Source organism: Electrophorus electricus, chromosome 3 (assembly GCF_041902795.1).
Source record: "Electrophorus electricus isolate QZ-2024a chromosome 3, ASM4190279v1, whole genome shotgun sequence".
Lineage (NCBI taxonomy): Eukaryota > Metazoa > Chordata > Actinopteri > Gymnotiformes > Gymnotidae > Electrophorus > Electrophorus electricus.
Genome location: NC_137499.1, coordinates 6,514,186 through 6,532,237, shown reverse-complemented (window position 1 = coordinate 6,532,237; position 18,052 = coordinate 6,514,186). Strand labels below are relative to the sequence as shown.

At 51.1% G+C, this 18,052-nt stretch overlaps 1 protein-coding gene across 7 annotated transcripts in view; it reads left to right on the top strand.

Annotated features, from left to right (window-relative positions):
- The window catches only part of efl1 (elongation factor like GTPase 1), a 62,185-nt gene extending 48,166 nt beyond the window's left edge, over window positions 1-14,019 (top strand). For 3 of the 7 annotated variants that reach the window (XM_081710055.1, XM_035526914.2, XM_081710050.1), the window contains exons 18-21: window positions 278-1,221; window positions 2,443-2,627; window positions 8,337-11,762; window positions 13,445-14,019. In XM_081710055.1, the coding sequence (XP_081566181.1) occupies window positions 278-1,221; window positions 2,443-2,627; window positions 8,337-8,525 (1,318 nt within the window). In that variant the 3' untranslated portion in view covers window positions 8,526-11,762; window positions 13,445-14,019. Of the gene's footprint in view, window positions 1-277; window positions 1,222-2,442; window positions 2,628-6,348; window positions 6,443-6,770; window positions 7,069-8,336; window positions 11,763-13,444 lie in introns of those variants that run through there. The other 4 variants (XM_081710051.1, XM_081710053.1, XM_081710054.1 and 1 more) reach the window with 4 other exon arrangements.
- The last annotated feature ends 4,033 nt before the right edge of the window (window positions 14,020-18,052 follow it).

Below are 18,052 nucleotides of genomic sequence, written 5' to 3'. Positions count from 1 at the left end.
TACGGCATCATGACTCGCTAGAGAACCGGAGCTCAGCTGTTCCGCCTGACGGACGCCAGCCGTCTGTGCCGCTCACCAACCTCCCTTCATGTTTCCTCCTCGTTACTTTGAAAGTTCCGTTCCAGTCGCAGCTTCCTGTGATAATGTCGAAACAATGCAGCTGGTAGTTTCTAGTTCCGTGTTTGGGATCCACTTTATTTATCCATGTGTTTCTGTTTTGTTGTTGTTGTTGTTGTTGTTGTTGTTGTTGTTGTTTTATTTTTACTTTCTCCCCCAGGTTCGCCAGAATTGAGATCAGCGTCTCCGAGCCCATCGTCCCCTTCCGGGAGACCGTGATCCGACCGCCCAAAGTAGACATGGTGAACGAGGAGCTGGGGCGGCAGCAGAAGGTGGCCGTGGCCCGTCAGGCCCGGGAGGAGCAGAGCCGCTACCCGGAGGGCGTGCAGGTGGACCCCAGCGGCTTGGTCGTGCTCACCACCCCCAACAAGCTGGCCACGCTCGGGGTGCGGGCCCTGCCGCTTCCGGACGAGGCCACCAGGCTGCTGGAGGGGAACGCCGAGCTCATCCGGACCATGGAGCAGTTCAACCTGATGGCGCGGGAGGGCAGGACCATGGAGATCAGCCCCAAGACGCTGGAGGCCGTCAGGAGCTTTCGGGCGGAGCTGGCGAGCCACCTGCAGGGCCGCAGGTGGAGGGACGCGGTGGACCGCATCTGGGCGTTCGGCCCCCGCCGCTGCGGCCCCAACCTCCTGCTGAACAGCCTGGAGGGCTACTGCCGCCCGTCCGTGTGGCAGTGTCTGGAGGCTCCGCAGGGCGGCGCGGGCCCCGCCACACCCCTGACCCTCCGGGACTTGGACAGCAGCGTCGTCAGCGGCTTCCAGCTGGCCGCCCTCGCCGGGCCCATGTGCGAGGAGCCGCTGATGGGCGTCTGCTTCGCGGTGGAAAGCTGGGAGGTCAGACCGGCCTCGCGGCCCGACCGGCAGGAGCTCGGATCAGCCGCCCGGGCGGAGGAGGAGGCGGAGGCGCCAGCGGCCGGAGGCGGTCCCGGCAGGCGGCGGGGCGACGCAGCAGGCAGTGGCGGAGGAGACTGCTACGGGCCATTATCCGGCCAGCTCATCGCCGCCACGAAGGAGGCCTGCCGCTACGCCTTCCAGGCCAAATCCCAGCGCCTGATGGCTGCCATGTACACCTGTGAGATCATGGCCACGGCAGAGGTCTTGGGTGAGCAGAACAGCCCTGGAAGCGATTCGGAAAGGGCCCCGCCGGATTTGACCGGCCGTTTCGTTTTTCTGTTGCGTCGCTTAAAAAAAATTATTCCAAAAAATAAGAGCGTTGTCTTTAATCCAACCGTCCATCCCTGGTTTGAACCAAATAGTGTCCCATTTTTCCTTGGTTTTTTTGGAAATAGGTTTTGCACTCAACAGAATCCAATAACTTGCTCTTCATAACAAGGTTTTTTGAGGTTCTTGGGGGGAGCGTATACCGCACACACAGGAAATGGTTCTCTCCGTTCCATAATTGGAAGCTGCTGTGTGGCAGTCATGTTCCGATGAGGTGATGTCATCGCTCCGGGTCTTGGAACAAAGGCGGGATTGTCTGGAGAACATGCCTGAGTGAAAAAGGACCTGGCTGACAGAGTAAGGGGATCCTGCCCCAGGAGGGCCCGGGACCTGGGAGAACCTAGAACAGCCCGGGGCCCGAGAGAGGGAGCAGATAAATAATTCAACAAATGGTGCAAATTACTTTCCCCGATCCATCTTCGTTATTCTTATGTGTGACCAGAAATGTGCCAATTCTGGATTTGAAAGCCAGGCCTTTGTTTCCGAAAAACAACGTGAACACAGCACGTTTAGACGAGCAGCTGCTCTGAATCAGGGAGAGGATTTTTGACTTGTGGAGTATAAAGCACACAAACATGGCACACCCCCCACCACCCTCCTCACGGAGGGAAATTTTCTGTTTGGTGGGAGAGTGTTACCAGTCCTAGCCAGGTGAAGCTCTGAGACCAGGTGTGCCGAGTCGTTACGGCCAGAGCCGTCTCCTCCTCCACGAGTGGTGATCTCGCTGTGAGACCGATGGACCTTGACCGCGGGTGTTCGGAGGGGTTGGGAGAAGTGCGTAGAGGCCGGAGTCCCGCCCCCTCTCCTTCTTTCGCTCTGTGTCTGTCAACAGCTATTGTTGTAGGGGCGGAGCAGCTGCAATGCGGTCTGGTCTCCAGGGCCCACACATAAACACACGCACGCACGGACCCGTGCCCTGCTGCACTTCCACATATTCTTCCAAGCCGGCTGGGGAGCGGGTGTGTGTGCGCGTGTGTGTGTGTGTGTGTGTGTGTGTGTGTGTGAGAGATGGGCGACAGTCTAGGGGTGTGCGTGTTTATATGAGGAGGAGGACATCCGGACGCAAACATGAAGATGAATCCCTCGCTGTGTGTTCGTTTAGGCCGTGTTTATGGCGTTCTCTCCAAGCGCGAGGGCCGGGTTCTGAGCGAGGAGATGAAGGAGGGGACCGACATGTTCATCATCACAGCCGTGCTGCCGGTGGCCGAGAGCTTTGGATTCGCCGACGAGATCAGGAAGAGAACCAGTGGCCTGGCCAGCCCACAGCTCGTCTTCAGCCACTGGGAGGTGAGAGGGGGAGGGGCATGTGGGAGGTGTGAGGGGGAGGGGCATGTGGGAGGTGTGAGGGGGAGGGGCATCTGGGAGGGATATCCAAAACAAACGGTGCAGAGCGAACGAATAAAAGAATGGATTAAAAAAAAATAAACCTAGCCCATAATATACTTGATGGGTGAATTAGTAAAAGTAAATAAATGAGTGAAAAAAGTCATTTACACATGGACTTAAGGGACAAACGGGCCTTGAGCAATGGCAAGAACAGACAAACACGCAGTGCAGGAGGAGGACGGCTGAGAATAAACCAACAGATGATCAAAGGGTGCACTGCTCTCCAGATCAGGGGCGTTACTGCAGATTCTGTCCCAGCAGGGTGAAGAGGCAACACACACACACACACACACAGAGCGCTCTGTACTGAGGTCTTCCTGGTGGGGATGTTGCTTCGTGGGAAGGCTGGCTAGGTGTCAGCATGGAGCAGGGCTTTCGCGCCTCTCTCCCTTCAGCTGTTGACCTCAGCTCGGTCTCCTGGTGATATGTAGCTGTTGGAACGCCGATGCGAGCCAGCCATTTTTTGATTGGCTCGAATTGCTTGTCTCAGTGTGGCTGTGTCAGTATTGCTGATGTGGCAAAAAGTTTGTCTGCCTCGTAAAATGTGTGTGTGTGTGTGTGTGAGAGAGACAGTCATTGAGTGAGTGTGTGTCCTGGTATGGGTTTGTTCATTAGCTGTGTAATGGAACACGTGGATGTATGTCTGGATGTGCTCTTCTAACAATTTGCCGTTTAAGAGTATTCCTCACTCCCTCCAGGATCAGTGGTTGCAGTCCCAGAGCGTGGTGTTTGCAGTCCTAGAGCGCACCCATGGTCACAGGGCTGTGTCTCGCTGCCGGGCTCTTCTCTTTGTCCAGCTGCAAAAAGATTTTTCCCTTTGCTACACAGCCCATGAGATGATCAGAATTCTGAGAAATAATCACGCCCCACTACAGACGTCACAGTGACGAATAATATACTGCAGATAATAGAAAATAGATTGGCATTACAGGAAGAGCCTTCTTTCCCCTTTTCCTTCTTTCCCTGCAGTATGAGATTAGCTGGAGTCCCGTGATCCAGCGTGCTGTTTCTGAGTCTCTGTGGTACGAACGACTTGGGCAGAGATTCGGGCTGCACTGGCCCAAAGATCTAGCATTATGAAACCGTTTCCTTGCAGCGAGACACGTGATTGGCCGTCTGCTTCGCCTGGGGACTTTAATCTGTTCTGAGATTAAACGGCGCCGGCGCTATATAACAGGATTTATTCAGAAAATCAGATTTTGATTGCCACTCTTGATTGGAAGAGTAGGGTGACGACAACACATGTAACATTATTGACGATTTGCCTGCATTATTTTGACAAACATGTCTGAGATGCCAGAGATTGTTCAAGATGTACAGCACAGGAAGGGAAAAAAAAAAAGTGGGGGTGTGTGTGTGTGTGTGTGTGTGTGTGTGTGTGTGTGTGTCTCCTCATGCTTGGCCCAGGCTGAGTCATTGTTCTTTTGACAGCACTGAGGTTAATCTCTAATGGGCGTGTGAGGTGTCTAGGCTCACAAGGTTGCTGCTTGTCCAAATTATTTTGTGTCATGGTTGTGTGGTGTGAGTGAGTGTGTGGCTTTATTGGCTATAGAGCATGTAGAATGGTAATGAGGTCGTATTCTGTAGTGTATGTCTGCCCTTTGGCATTTCTGCATGAGTTTCTGAGACACTGTCTGAAGGTCCCAGCCACGTGGGAGTTTTGGTAGCGGTTCCTCTACAGTAAGCCCTGTCCTCTTGCTGAAGACAGGTATGACCCGAGTCACATGTGTCCAGTTCGGCGCGTCTCAGCTGGCCTGTCTCTCTCAGCAACCAGAATGGCTATGAGTGGTCATATGGTGTTTGTGTCATACAGTGCGACTGGTCACACACACACACACACTGATGCACACACATGCATGCATACATGCACACAAACACGCACCCCCCCCATGTGTCCTAAAAGAAACCTCATGCTTAGTGTGTGTGTGTGTGTGTGTGTGTGTGTGTGTGTGTGTGTGTGTGTGTGAGAGAGAGAGAGTGATTTGGCTTGGCTTTGTGTCAGTTGGGTGCGGTGAGGGGTCATTTTAGGTAATGTTCAGTCCTTTGCTGAGTTAATATAGCATTTCAGAAATACTTGGATAACCATCACGTCTTATGTTTAAAACTGGTTTTTTAATCATTTTATTGAAGAACCACTTTAAAAACAATGTAATGCTTAAATGAGCTGCAGTGTTTGGGGTTTACTGTAATGTGCATTTAATTTCTTGTCTCACTAGGGTTGAATGCTTTGAGGTCTCACTGTACGAGCATTGTGGGAAAGTGCTGCTCTGTTCGCTACGCTGCACACGGATTGGCACGCAGCTGGCACGGGGGCGTGGCCTTCTATGTGGCTTCTTGTTCTCTAGATTAGTGCTTGCAGCGGAGCTCTCTGTGTGTGTGTGTGTGTGTGTGTGTGTGTGTGTGTGTGTGTGTCAGCTATAGAGCAAGTAGAACAATAATGAGGTCGTATTCTGTAGTATATGCCTGTCCTTATGGCATTTGCTTTTGGTGTAAGCATTACACACACACACACTTAGAATGAGAGACAACTCTCATACCTGCATGCCTCAGACTGTGTTCAGTGCGTTTGCTTCTACCTCACTAGGAAAAGGTTATTCCTTTCCATGCCCTGCTGTGTTGAGAGCCTGCTGAACTTTGTATGGCTTAAAATGTGCCCATCACGATTTGAGAATATTGTCTGTGTGCGTGTGTCCATCCATGTGCTTGTGCGCGCATGTTAGCAGGTGCGTGTGCATTTGTATGTCTGGGGTCTGTGTGTTCACCTTTTCCTTCTTAAACGTTAAACTGCTCTTGCCCTCTTTGTTTCTTGTTGTTTGTGTTTGGCCTGAAGTGGGACGGCACCGCGAGTCAGTGTTTCAAACACCTTCCATTAATGAAACATGCATGCACAGTTAAAACAAATTTAAAATGTTAGTGTTTAGTTCAGTCATTTTCCTGAAGAAATATTCTGCATCTAGAAGTAGCTTGCGCCCCCCCCCCCCCCCCCGGTTCACCTTGATGGATGCTTCCCCGCCCCTCTATGTGCCGGACCATGTGCCGAGGAGGCAGCTTTATTGTTTATTATTTATTTTATTGTTTCAGGGAGCGCCTGTGTGTGTATGTGCAGCTAATACTGCTCGGCCTGATTGAGCTGTGGCTGGGAGAACAGAGAGTGTGCAAGAGTGTTATAACCCGCAGGGAGTGCGCAAGAGTGTAATAACCAGGATGAGTCTTATAGTCAGCCTGTTCCTACCTTTTCATTTTGTCTTTTCATGCGCACACAGACACACACCTACCCCTTTTTTTTTTCTCCTTCTCTGATTCTGTGTGTCTGTCTCTCTCTCTCTCTCTCTCTCTCTCTCTCTCTCTCTCTCTCTCTCTCTCTCTCTCTCTCTCTGTCTCTCTGTCCCTCTCTGTCATGTACGGGAGAGAACTGGCAGGTTGAGAAGGTGCCAGCACTAAGACACAGCACCATTAGCGAGGATGCTAACTCCTGCTGCTGTCAAGACACAGAGAGGTTTCAGACTGGGGCTCTGTCAGGCCCCTGCGCACACACGCGCAGGGTTTGACACTAGCAGAGACAGGTGTCATAGGCTGTGTGTGTGTGTGTGTGTGTGTGTGTGCGTGCCTGCGTGCGTGTAAGGCTGTCCTTGCAGTGTTGCGAGGCCATTAGACCCATATGCCAAGCACTGGGCCCAGGCTCATTCTGCCAACTGTCTTCATGCTCCTGGCATGAGGTAGGCGCCCACACACACACACACACACACACAGACACACACACACACACACACACACACAAATTGGAGTGTGGCCATAGACAGGGCATGAGCAGGTCAGGTCATCTAATTGTGTGCGAGGCACCAGGGGCAAAGCGCTCTGTGTGGGTCATCTGTGTTCGCACGGCTGTGTATGTACGCTCGAGTATGCGTGCCTTGTTTGTAACAGTGGACTGTTTATGATTATAACACACTCAGCAGAGGCACTGCCTGTCTCTCCCTGACACACACACACGCACACAACCTCTGTGCCGCTTTCTTCCCCCGTAATGGGCCATCTTCATGGCAGTTATTTAGTAAGTGGGCGAGGCGGCAGAGACGAGCGCACCGACGGCTCTTCACAACTCTTCAGCACCCTCACGGAAGGCTGGCACGCCCTGTAACGGGCACGGCCGTATTCATCAACCTGTTGGCAAGTGTGTGGACGTGAGGAGAGGGAGAAGGTAGCAGATCCTCTGCGTTGCTGCCTGTTTAAACCGCCACGCACCGAGGCGTCATCTGCAGAGGAAGGCACCGTGGAAAGCAGAAAAAGGAGAAAAAAAGCCCCGAACAGGACCAGAACCAAGTCGGAATAGAATGCGAATGAGGTGAATAAAACTGAAGCGTGTAAACCGACAGGTACAGAAATAAATATCGGTGACATGCAGAGAGAGACAGACAAACAGACACACAGGTCGGTCCACAGCCTTCTGACTCTGCTACGTTCTGACTGTAACGCACACACACCCTCCTCCTCCTACATTGATGGCGTGGCAGACGCAGACGAGCTGGCCCAGGCCCCGCTTTGGGCCCGCTTGTGGTCGAGGGCTCGATTGTAATCCTTGTGGAGGGGGTTGTCGGCGGCCCCGGCCATCTGTTCCATAGTAACGGAACAGCTACAAGGGGCCTCCCCTCACCAGGTGCCCAGCATCCACCGCTCGGCTACAGTAATTGTACCCTCTGACTATTGTCAGAGTGTGAGGTCATTGTCTCCGTGCGGGTGGGGGTGCACACGCGCTAGCGTGTGCCTGCAATCATTGCGTCATGCCCTAAGCATCTGCTATCTTGTGTGTGTGTGTGTGTGTGTGTGTGTGTGTGTGTCTGTCTGTCTGTCTGTCTGTCTGTCTACTGGAGCACAGTGTTTCCGTGCTGTTCATAATGAGACTTCTGTATCAGACGAGCATGTTTTATCTATAACTAGAGCGCGTCTCAGGGACCAAAACTGGGTATTAAACTGGACACCTTTCATTAAGGGAATAGAAAAGTGTTAGTTACAGGACTTCTACGCTTCCACAAGGATTTGTACTTATTTGAATGTTTTTAGAAGGCAATATTGCTTTACCCTAATTTCACTTTGAATTAAATATTTAATTATTTAAGGCTGTCGCTTTGGTTCCGTTTTCTTGGAATGTTTCACTGGTTAAATGATATGCTGGCGGGTCCTGTTTTTAGCGGCTGGGTTCCTAGTAGACCTGGGGTTACTTTTCTGGAGGGAATTATCCTTTGCACCGTGGAAACGTCTCAAACGTGAACTCTGCTCCCTCCGTTCACACGGACAGGGCTTAAATCTGCATACGTCTATTTAAAATATTGGGAAGTACTGAAAAGGGGCTGGTGGAGGTGGGGGATGTGGAGGTGGCCAGCAGCCTTTCTCAGCAGACACCTGAGCATCGAGGTAAGCAATACCCAAAGATATACGCGCTGTCTGATAAATGCTAAACGCTAAATTGGTCCAAGAGCTGTTCTCTGTGTGGCCGTGGAGACGATTGTTGTTCACGACTGAGTCGTAGTCCCGTTTTAAAGGTCTCTGTGTGATTCATTGTGTGTGTGTGTGCGTGTGCGTGCGTGCGTGCGTGTGTGTTCGTGCATCTCCCAGGTAATCCCAAGCGATCCATTCTGGGTCCCCACCACCGAGGAAGAGTACCTCCACTTCGGAGAAAAGGCTGATTCCGCCAACCAGGCGCTGAAATACGTGAACGCCGTGCGGAGGCGTAAAGGCCTGTACGTGGAGGAGAAGCTGGTGGAGCACGCCGAGAAACAGCGCACCCTCAGCAAGAACAAATAAGCTCCACCCCCCACCCCCCACCCCCCCACGCACACACACACCCTCTGTGATATCACCACAGGGTCCGCAAGGCCAATGGAGCAGGCCGTGCCATCAGGAGAGGAACTGCTCAGCCCCTGGACGTAACGCTTGCTTCCTCCACGTTACTACCTTCACAATGTCACTGAAAAACCCAATTTTCTGGAGTAGGTTCTGTGTCACACCTGTAATGCGCTTTCAGATGTGAAGCATGGCTCGTTCAAGAACACTCCTCCTTCTCATTAGTCCCGCAAAGATGAGCGGCTAAAGTACCGTCAGCCGAGCGGCGTGTTTGTCCCGAGCTGGGGTTCAGGAGGGTTTTAGCGGGTTTTTTGGTTCTGAACGGCCACACTGCTCACATGTGGTGAGAGTGGTCGGTTGCTGACGGACTGGTTTTTCTCCCTTGCCTCCAGTGTTGGGTCTGGGCTTCATCTGCGCTCGGCACGAGGTTTAAACGCTTCCAGATGTGCAGAGGCACTTGTGCAGCACTCCACTTTTGAAACGGAGCTTCCCGCGCGGGGACGTAAAAAGGAGTTCTCTTCATGCACCCCGGTGGACGTGCCACCTGGTCAGACCTCCGTTTCAGGTGATGGGGTGTGGGAGGGGACGGAGTCGCAGCCGTGTTTGGAAATAATGAGCCTTTTCAGTGCCTGGATGAGAGATAGGCTTGCTCCATTTGCACCAGGCAGTTTATTCCCTAATCAGAAAAAGCTGAAACCAAAAGAACCCAGAAACAACATACCAACAAAAGCATAGAGACAACAGCCCGCCTCTGTTTCCCCCCAACAGCCTGCCTTAGGCAGCGCGCCACCGGTGCGGTTCGAATCCCGGCTGTGCCCCATGGTGCCTGTGTTCTCAGCGGGCGAGCCAGGAGACCGTGTTCCTCCTGTGGAGGCACAGCACAGGATCCGGCTGGAAGTGCAGCCACACCATGCCGCACTGAGAACTCTTCCCAGAAGGAGACTTCCGCCATGCTCCCGGGAAGTAAGCCGGACCGCTGGGAGCTGGAAAGACTGAACCATCAGGGGGCTTGGGGGGGTGCACTGTTTTTAAGAAATACAAAATATCACACAAAAATCACAAATAAACGTGTGTCTGAATAAATCGTTTTGGATTACGCATTTGTGTTTAGTGACTGCTGTAGTCTTTGGCGGTTTAGGGAGGAATCGTGGGCTGGCTACAGTCCTGAATTAACCCTCGTTATTTGGCCTGGTTTCCCTCAATACGGGCCGCCTGCACCGTTCCTGATTGAGATCCATCCAGCAGCACCGGCGGCCATCTGTGGAAACATCACGTCTCATTTCTTATTATCTCATTTTTCTTCTTCCTTAACAATAGCACGTGAAGGGGCGCAGATCAATCATACTACACGTTTTCACAGCACTGCTGAGTATATTGATGACCTCTGCCTGTTATGTGCTTAGGGAGACCATTGTTTGGTGTCCCAGAAAAAAGGCTTTTTGCTTTCAGACGCTCCTGTCCGCGTTTTTAGTACATGTTGCCAGCCCTGATATTAGGAGAGCTACCCCATGCTGAGCGCAGATCAGCATTTTGTTCTCGCGACCATGCAGGGCCACGGTGAGTAGCGTGGAAGAAACTGACACCAGACCTGCTGCGTTCCAACCACGAACCATGTGTTGCATTTAACTAATGGAACTAATTGGGCGGCACCAAGGGCTCCAGGCCACTGAGCAAGAAAGTCCAGCAAATCGGGCACTGATGCTGCATGCGAGTGTGTTTGACCTTCCAAGCACATGGCAGCTACTAATCTCACTTTTTTTTCCTTCTATTTCCTAACTTATAATCAAGAGAAACTTTTGCAAACATTGTTGAATGAACGTTCAAGAGAAAAATTTCCCAAGTGACCAAGATATAAAATTTTATTTTTGGATGATTGGTATATCGAAACATTAAACTGTTCTCCTGAAGCACCCCTCTAAGGGCTGTCGGCACTGGGACGATCTCTGTGGCGCACCTGACCAGTTGTGCAAGAAGTGTGTTTATGTAAAAACCCTCACTGCAGTTAAGAGTGAAGAAATGGCAGAACAGTAAAATTGTGCAGTGGAACAGTAACGGCTCCGGCGTGCAGTTTTTTGAAGTGAAGTGTGTGTTGGAGCACTGAACAGCGGTCCATGTGATGGATTATCAGTACATTGTGAAGCTCTCTCAGGAGAAACCGAACCCCAACGCAAATTGAAAAGGGTGTTTGCATTGCGCTTCTAAATGCTTACAAAAAGGGAGGTTTCAGCACTTGATTTGTGCACGCGCGTGCACGTGTGTCCAGTGAACCAGGGTCAATATTGATCAGGCACGTCTAAGACGGCTAAGTCCTGAACACAAGAGAAAGGATAGAGATCTGTATCTCGCCGAGCACACAGAGACCAGCCAATAAGGCGGCGCAGGGGCCAGGCAGGGGCCGTGAGCAGGAGGCCTTCCCCTCCCCGGTGTAATTTGATGAGCCAGCACACATCAGCCTCAGCGCATTAGCCGAAAGGGAGGAGCAGGCACGGTGACCGATAACGCCTCGTTACTCTGATCGACACGCACGCCAGGTGTCTGACAGACGGCAGCCAGGAACAAGAGCTCCACGCAGTCTTACGGGAACTCGGCACTGCCGTCCCACCGGAGCCGTGAACATTCCCACAGCCGTTTTGCCAAATGCAATACTTCTCTGAATCAGGCAGTTATTGAGTATGCGCTATTGACCGCTATTGACCAGTTAGTCATCCCATTTGCATAGTGCCAAGTGGCTCCTGCTATCTTTTCGTCTTACTTTGCTTTTTCTTCTTAGTAATAATAACAACTAATAACAGTAATGGTAAATAATATGGAGAAATGACATTTGTTCTTATTAGTAGTAGTAGTTTTATCAGTTCCGGTGCCGACACGGTGTTGCCTGAATCGAGGCCGAAAAGTTCCTAGTGTTGAGCTCACTGTGTGGCAGTGTAGCTTGGGCCCTGAAAACATGTTTAAATTCAGTGTGACAGGGTTTGGGTTCCTGCCTCTGGCCTCCTGCATATCATTAACTTTCTCCTCTCTCAAGTGACACATATATGAACGTTGTTGTTGTTGTTGTTATTGTTTTTTCCCCACCTGTGCTGTTTTGACAGACGCACCCTTGCAATACTTCACGTTCCCCAGATTCCCCAAGGTGGTTTTTATACTCAGAGGCACAACAGAACACACAGGTGACCAAGACTTCCACATCTACTACAAATAGTAAGTAGGACATCTAGGCGTGTTGACACGCACCTCCCCACCCCCACCCAAAGCCAGATGCGTCACCTAGGAGACGCCCGCCGCACGCTGTCAGAAGTCGTTCCCCGTTTCGTAGCTTTGTGTTCTGTGTGGCAAGGCGGCCGTCCGTATTTTAAAGGAAGGGGCACGACACCCAGAGACTCAAACGCACCTCAGGACACAGACGAGACAGGACCGGGGGGGGGCCTTGGGACCGCGGCATGCATATTATGCATGGAAATGTAGAGCGGTGTCTGGAGTGAAGACCCATGGGTAATAACAGTGAATTAAAATGAACGAAAGAGACGTGTGTGGGTGTTTGTGGGTGGACGCTTCGTTCCTGTCCCCTTGGCTGGTCGGCCAGGTCTTGGTGAAGTCTCCCCTTCCCCAGAGCCTTGCCTCACCCAGCCATATCCCTCTGCTGAACTGTCTTTTGCAGTGGACCCCCAGTGACCTTTAACCCCAGCCATGCCGCCAGGAAAAATATAATTAGGAATATAATATAATCAGATCCCGTGGCATCAGCGGTCGAGATGGACACCAAGCACCCACGTGAGCGGGAGGCTGTTGGCGTGGGCGAGCCGGCCACCCTGTATGACCCCCTGACCTTAGTTGACCCCCACAGTGTTCCTTACAGGCTTAGAACTACTGACTCATATGCAAAGCTTTATGACCTGTATCTCAGCACTTACAGTCTGAGGTCATTGGCAATAGATCAGTAGCAGTGACATTAAACAACTGTTCGTGTGTGTGTGTGTGTGTGTGAGAGAGAGAGAACTAACACCAAGCCTCACAGTCCTGAGCTGAGGCCTTGACTACTCAGAAGTGAGCGCAAATTTTATTGTTTCAGGAAATGTGGGGGGGACTCCCCCCCATTTTTCCTGTGTTCAGTCTCAATAACCGACAGTCAGACGTGCCTGCTTTTCCCTCTGGTGATGTCTCTGCGCTTCCAGGACGTCAGCAGTCCGGCGTGCTTTCCACCCCGCCCGCCTCGCCTGGCCGTGTCGAGCAGCGGAGTGGAGGAAACCGGCCGCAGGGAGAAGCCAGTCCCGCGTGCGGCGCCACCACCACGGCTAACGCGCCATCGATCCCCTCCGTCGGGCTGCAGAAGCCCCGATCGGCAGACAAGGGTCGCGTGGCGTGGGGGGGGTTGGCCATGAAACAGTTGCGCTCACGCTGACCTGCCGCTCTGGTCTCCGTCACGGCAGACGCTGCTGTTCTCCGGGCCACTTTTCCCCCTCCTCCCCCTTAGTTTCCTTTCTCCTCATGCTCAGAAAGAGTACAGCTGTGAAACCCCCCCCCCCCCCCTCAGCAGGGTGCGCCCCACCTTTAGTGCTGTACATGGATTACACTTTCGCTCTCCCCCTCCTGCACTCTGTGTCTGGTTCTCTTTTCTCTTTCCGTCTTTCAGTACCTCTCCTCTCATCCCTTCCTTGCTCCCCTTTACTTGTTCTTCCCCCCCTTTATCTCTCTCTCTCTCTCTCTCTCTCTCTCTCTCTCTCTCTCCACTAGTAATTCATTAAAAACAGCCAGGAGCGTACTGAGACAATCAGGGCTTAATGGCTTTTACAGAAGCCTGGTGCTGCGCTCACTCTCTCCTTTTCACTCCCTTGTTCCCCTTCCCCCTCTTTCTTTTATTCTTTCCCTCCCTCTCTTTTTTTCAGAAACCACCGGGGGAGTGGAGTGGCGCTCCCACGGTGAGAGAGAAAGTGTCTGGGCTACAGTGGACGTTACCGGCCAGCTGGAGCCATGCACTGTGCATCGCCTGGTTGTGACCGGACGGCGTTGGGGAAGGTGGAGGCAGACATTCTCTCGCAGGCATTTTTAAAAAGCAACAAGACATTCACTTACTCGTACTAGTACCGCTGCCTCGTCCGTTAGCCGTGTACAGGGCAGACGGGTCCCTGGAAGTCCCAGGCCGAGCTCCCGCCGATCGGCAGCAGGGGGTCCCAACACTCGGTCGCTGATGCTAACGGGCTGCGATTTGGCAGCTGCATCCAGAGAACTGGACTGAGGGAACGCTGCCAGCCAGCCAGCCCGCCCGCCTTCACAGTGGGCCTGAGACGAAATGCTCGCCGGGGCTTTGTCTGCCCGTCTGCGTCCCACCCCCTCCAAGCCTGGTCCGCGGACATCGCCAGACTCGTGCCTCCAGGGAAGGGCTGTCCTCAGAAGCGGCGAGGAACTACAAGTTTGCAGTTTGTGATCGATCCAATTAAAGAGATTTATGGTTATCTTTGAAGTGGAATTATGGTTGTTAAAGTGCAGTGTGCCTTTTGAGTGTGTGTGGGTGTCTGGGGAAGATAGATAACAGCAACTGTATGGTCCTGGCGTGTGTGTGCGTGTGTCTGATGTTCATCACTGTATTAATGTTGACTTTGTCTGCTCAGAGGTGACTGTGAATGTCTGCCAGTGGGAAGTATATGTCTGGAACAGTTCAGAAATTTACCATTTTACTCACGCCAACCCTGTCTCTGGGAAACACACACACATATATAATCTCCACACAGATCTAAGTCCAGCATTTCTTCCCTCTAATTTTCTCTCTCTCGCTCTTCATCTTTGCCCACCTAACACTGGTCGAGTTCTGCTCTGATAGTCTGGGTAGCGATAGTCTGGGTAGCTCTTCCTCACCAGGGTCCGACACAGGGGTTTGCTCCAGTCCCGATCTGGGACATGACCCGTGGTGTTGACATCATGACTGCTGATGCGTGTGCATTTGCATAGCTGCCTTGCAATGTGCGACGCTCATGAGATCACTAAACCCCCAAAACCTCCCGAAGCCAAGAGCGTATTTTTAACACCACACACACACACGTCATCAGGCTAAGCCGTTCCTCAGGGAGGTCGTTTTCTCTGGCAATGCCCCTGGGCACCCCTGGCGCAGCGCCCAGACCCACTCCGGGCTGACTGCTACTGCAGTGGGCCCTCTACGTTCATGAGAGGTCTCAGCATGGGGAGAGGCACTGCGCATATGGCAGATTCAGTCTGTCTCAGTGTCAGGAGGTCCTTACTAGCATACACGTGTGTGTATATGAAGGAGAGAAAACGTTGTGAATTGTGCCTGGGTGTTGCAAAACACTATGAGATGAACCAGTACAAGGATATGAAACCCACCTCAATGGGCCTGTGAGCTGCTGTAACTCACGTAGAAAAAAAAAAACAAAACACCTTTGGCCTGCGGATATGGTTGTTCACCTTCCAAACTCACTCTTCTGTTCAAATAAATATAAAGAAGGAAAATGTTTTTTCTTCCAGCCTTACTTCCATCCTTTTACAATAAGGTTTTTGTTTGTTTGTTTGTTTACTAAACTGACTTTTAAGTGTCTAGTAGTTTATTACAATTGAGTGACACTAAGATTTGAATTTAATTAAATGAGATGCCGAAGATTTGGCGCGTAATTTGTAGCTGTTTGATATAAAGCAATGCCTGTTGTAGGTAACAGGCAGTAACTTTTTAGTAAGTTGCGTTTAGTTTATTTTCGGGGTTTTCATGATAAAACTCACTTTACAGTTTTTGCTTGGTTAAAAATGATGATGACCATGATATTTAATTCAACTGTGGAACCATCGAACCATAATTTATCCTGTCTCAGCAATTTTCTTTTTAAAATCTCCCTTACTGTGTGGATTGCACTGTATGTCTGAATTATTCACACAGACGTCTGCGGAATATTAAGCATCCGTGGCTGTCAGGACGCGTCGGTGTTTCGTTCAGGAGTTGCCGTTCACTTTTTTTTTTCTTTTTTTTTTAATGTTTGCAGCGGAATTGCTCGCGCGGACGCATTCTGCACCGGGGCTGAGGCTCGCGCGGCGGCCGCGCTCTAGCGCCCTCCCTGTTGTTCCGCTTTTCAGCGACGGCTGGCGTTGCCCCACATCTGCCTCGCCTCTTCAGTCGTTTTTGCCAACGTTTCAGTCTTCGACAAGGTCGCCGGAGGACGTCGGGAACATCCGCCGCGACGTGGCTCAGCGTCGGCTGCAAGTCTTTGGGTTTGCGCTCGATCAGGCTGTGTGCGTCTAGTGTATTTATTCGCTTTCCCCGTGACCGGGCGGAACCGGCCAGCCCTGCACCCGCCGGTGAAAGGTGATGAGGTCATCCTGCCCGCAAGCGCAGAAGTTTCGCGAGTACCTTCGATCTCGTCTCATCTCCATGACATCATCCACTTTGCGCATCATATATCAACGTGCTTGTCAGACACACACACACACACACACAAAAGTATGAGATAAAGCCATGGAGAAAGCTGTCTCACTGTCTCCCCATTCTAGCCGCCCACGCGAGCTGTCTGCTCCCCCATCCGCTCGCCCACGCTCTTCTACAAACCCACTCCCACACATCCGAAGCCGCTGACATCCTGGCCTTCCTTTTTCTCCAGCTGGAGGCTGCAGTGAAGTATCTGCAGGTTTGCAATTTTAAGGTAGATGCTTGAGTTATGTCGGTAAATGATACATTTCTGCATTATACAAGTATAACAGGGTAACAGACCTCCGATGCCCCGTTTATAACTCCCTGTTGAGGAATTTTGAATATTAACACACAGATTTACCAGAATAACCACATAATTACTGATGCAAGGAAGCTTTTCCACATTGTTCATTTGCAAATAAAGCAGACATTAGTCACATTTTTCCTTTTTTATTTTCCTTAGGCCATACTTAAATTGGTTGGCCAACGTGTAGCCTGTATCTGCAAGAAGACCTTACATGATTAAACATTAAAGATGTTATTATTTCAAATACCTCACTATACCTCATTTTCACCACACTCCACTGAATACCTTTAAGGCCACGGGTCTGCAGAGTGGTTTTCACCGTGCAGAGATTTCCAAATGTGGCTTTCTCCTGTTCTCCTGTTTCTCTCTACACTCCTTTACCCGTTCCGACCCATTCGATTTAGAAAACACAGGACCGATCCCGGTGTGTGTCTGTCGGGCGCTTTTTCGATGGCGTCTGCACATCTCTTGAGGGTTTATCGTGGCCATCTTACCGACGTCTGCACATTCGTTAAAGAACTCATCCCGGAGCCGTGCTTTGCCCCCGAGTCACCCCCGTGTTTCACCCTCTGTTTCCCTTTCACCGCCTGTTTCAGAAGGGCATAGATGCATCCTCCCCCCACTCTTTCCCCTACGGTGCTGGACACCGTCTATCCGCCCACACGGCTACTCTCCCGGTGAAGTGGAGAGAACGTGTTACCGAGAGGGACGTTTGCATTAGTCATATTTTATTCTCGCTAAGTGGAAGCCGTCTGCGTGTTTCGAGGCGAGCAGTGACTCGCTTAGTGCCCTACACTTTTGTTCCGAAACGCGAACAGTGAAGCGGCTGGCGCGGTAGTTTATTCATAATTCAGGTTGCGCAGATTATGGCGGTCAGAAAGTTTTAACAGGCCTGATGATTTGTCTGGCTAAATCAGATGTATCGACGTGCCTGCATTCCCGTCGGATTCTCCGACCATTGTTTATATTATGCATATTGCATCCATCTTGTACTGTACTACGAAGGGTTTGTGAAATGAATATAAAATGTGCGAGATCCGTTAGAGTTGATTAGCGATTAAAGGTCCGCATATGTTGTGCTTTCCGTAAAGGAATGTGGTTTTAAACGGTGTTACCGTGTACAGAGGCAGACTGGGAGAATACTGGTCTTGCTGGTCTACTTCAGTCAGTTTACTGATGATTCAGCGCGAGGGGAGCGCGCGTGTTCAGAGGGACTTTCCCCACTGTCGAGTGTCTTTCCAGTTATTTGAATGGCATCTCTCTCTCTCTCTCTCTCTCTCCTCATGTTTTTGATTCCTGTCATCTGTAATTGGAGCTTTAGTTCCTCTAACTTCTCTGGTCTGCTGGTAGCTGTTTCCAGTTTTCCCGACGGTTGCCGATAAACACTTCATGACTGTGCTCGCGCCTGAATTCCGCCAACCTACAGTCCTTTCTGATCTGTGCTTGGTGATTTGGGAGTTGTTTATTCATAACTTGTTTGATCATACATGCACCACTCGGAGCACTGGGAAACTTAGCTGAGAAACCGGATTGGCCTGAACCAATTAGGAGTGAGAAAATGAAACTAAAACGTGGATGTAATTATGCTGCTAAAATTGACTGGCTTTTTTTTTTGTTGTTGCTTTTTTATAGCTCTTAGTATGCAGAGAGGAAGAGAGAGTGCGCAAGGGAGGGAGTTGGTTAGCAGTGAACCCCTCTAGATCCGGCCTTTCTTGAGTGTCTCCATCACTTCCCGGTGACCTGGATTCACTCTCCGCACTGTTTACGCAAGCTGTTTACCAA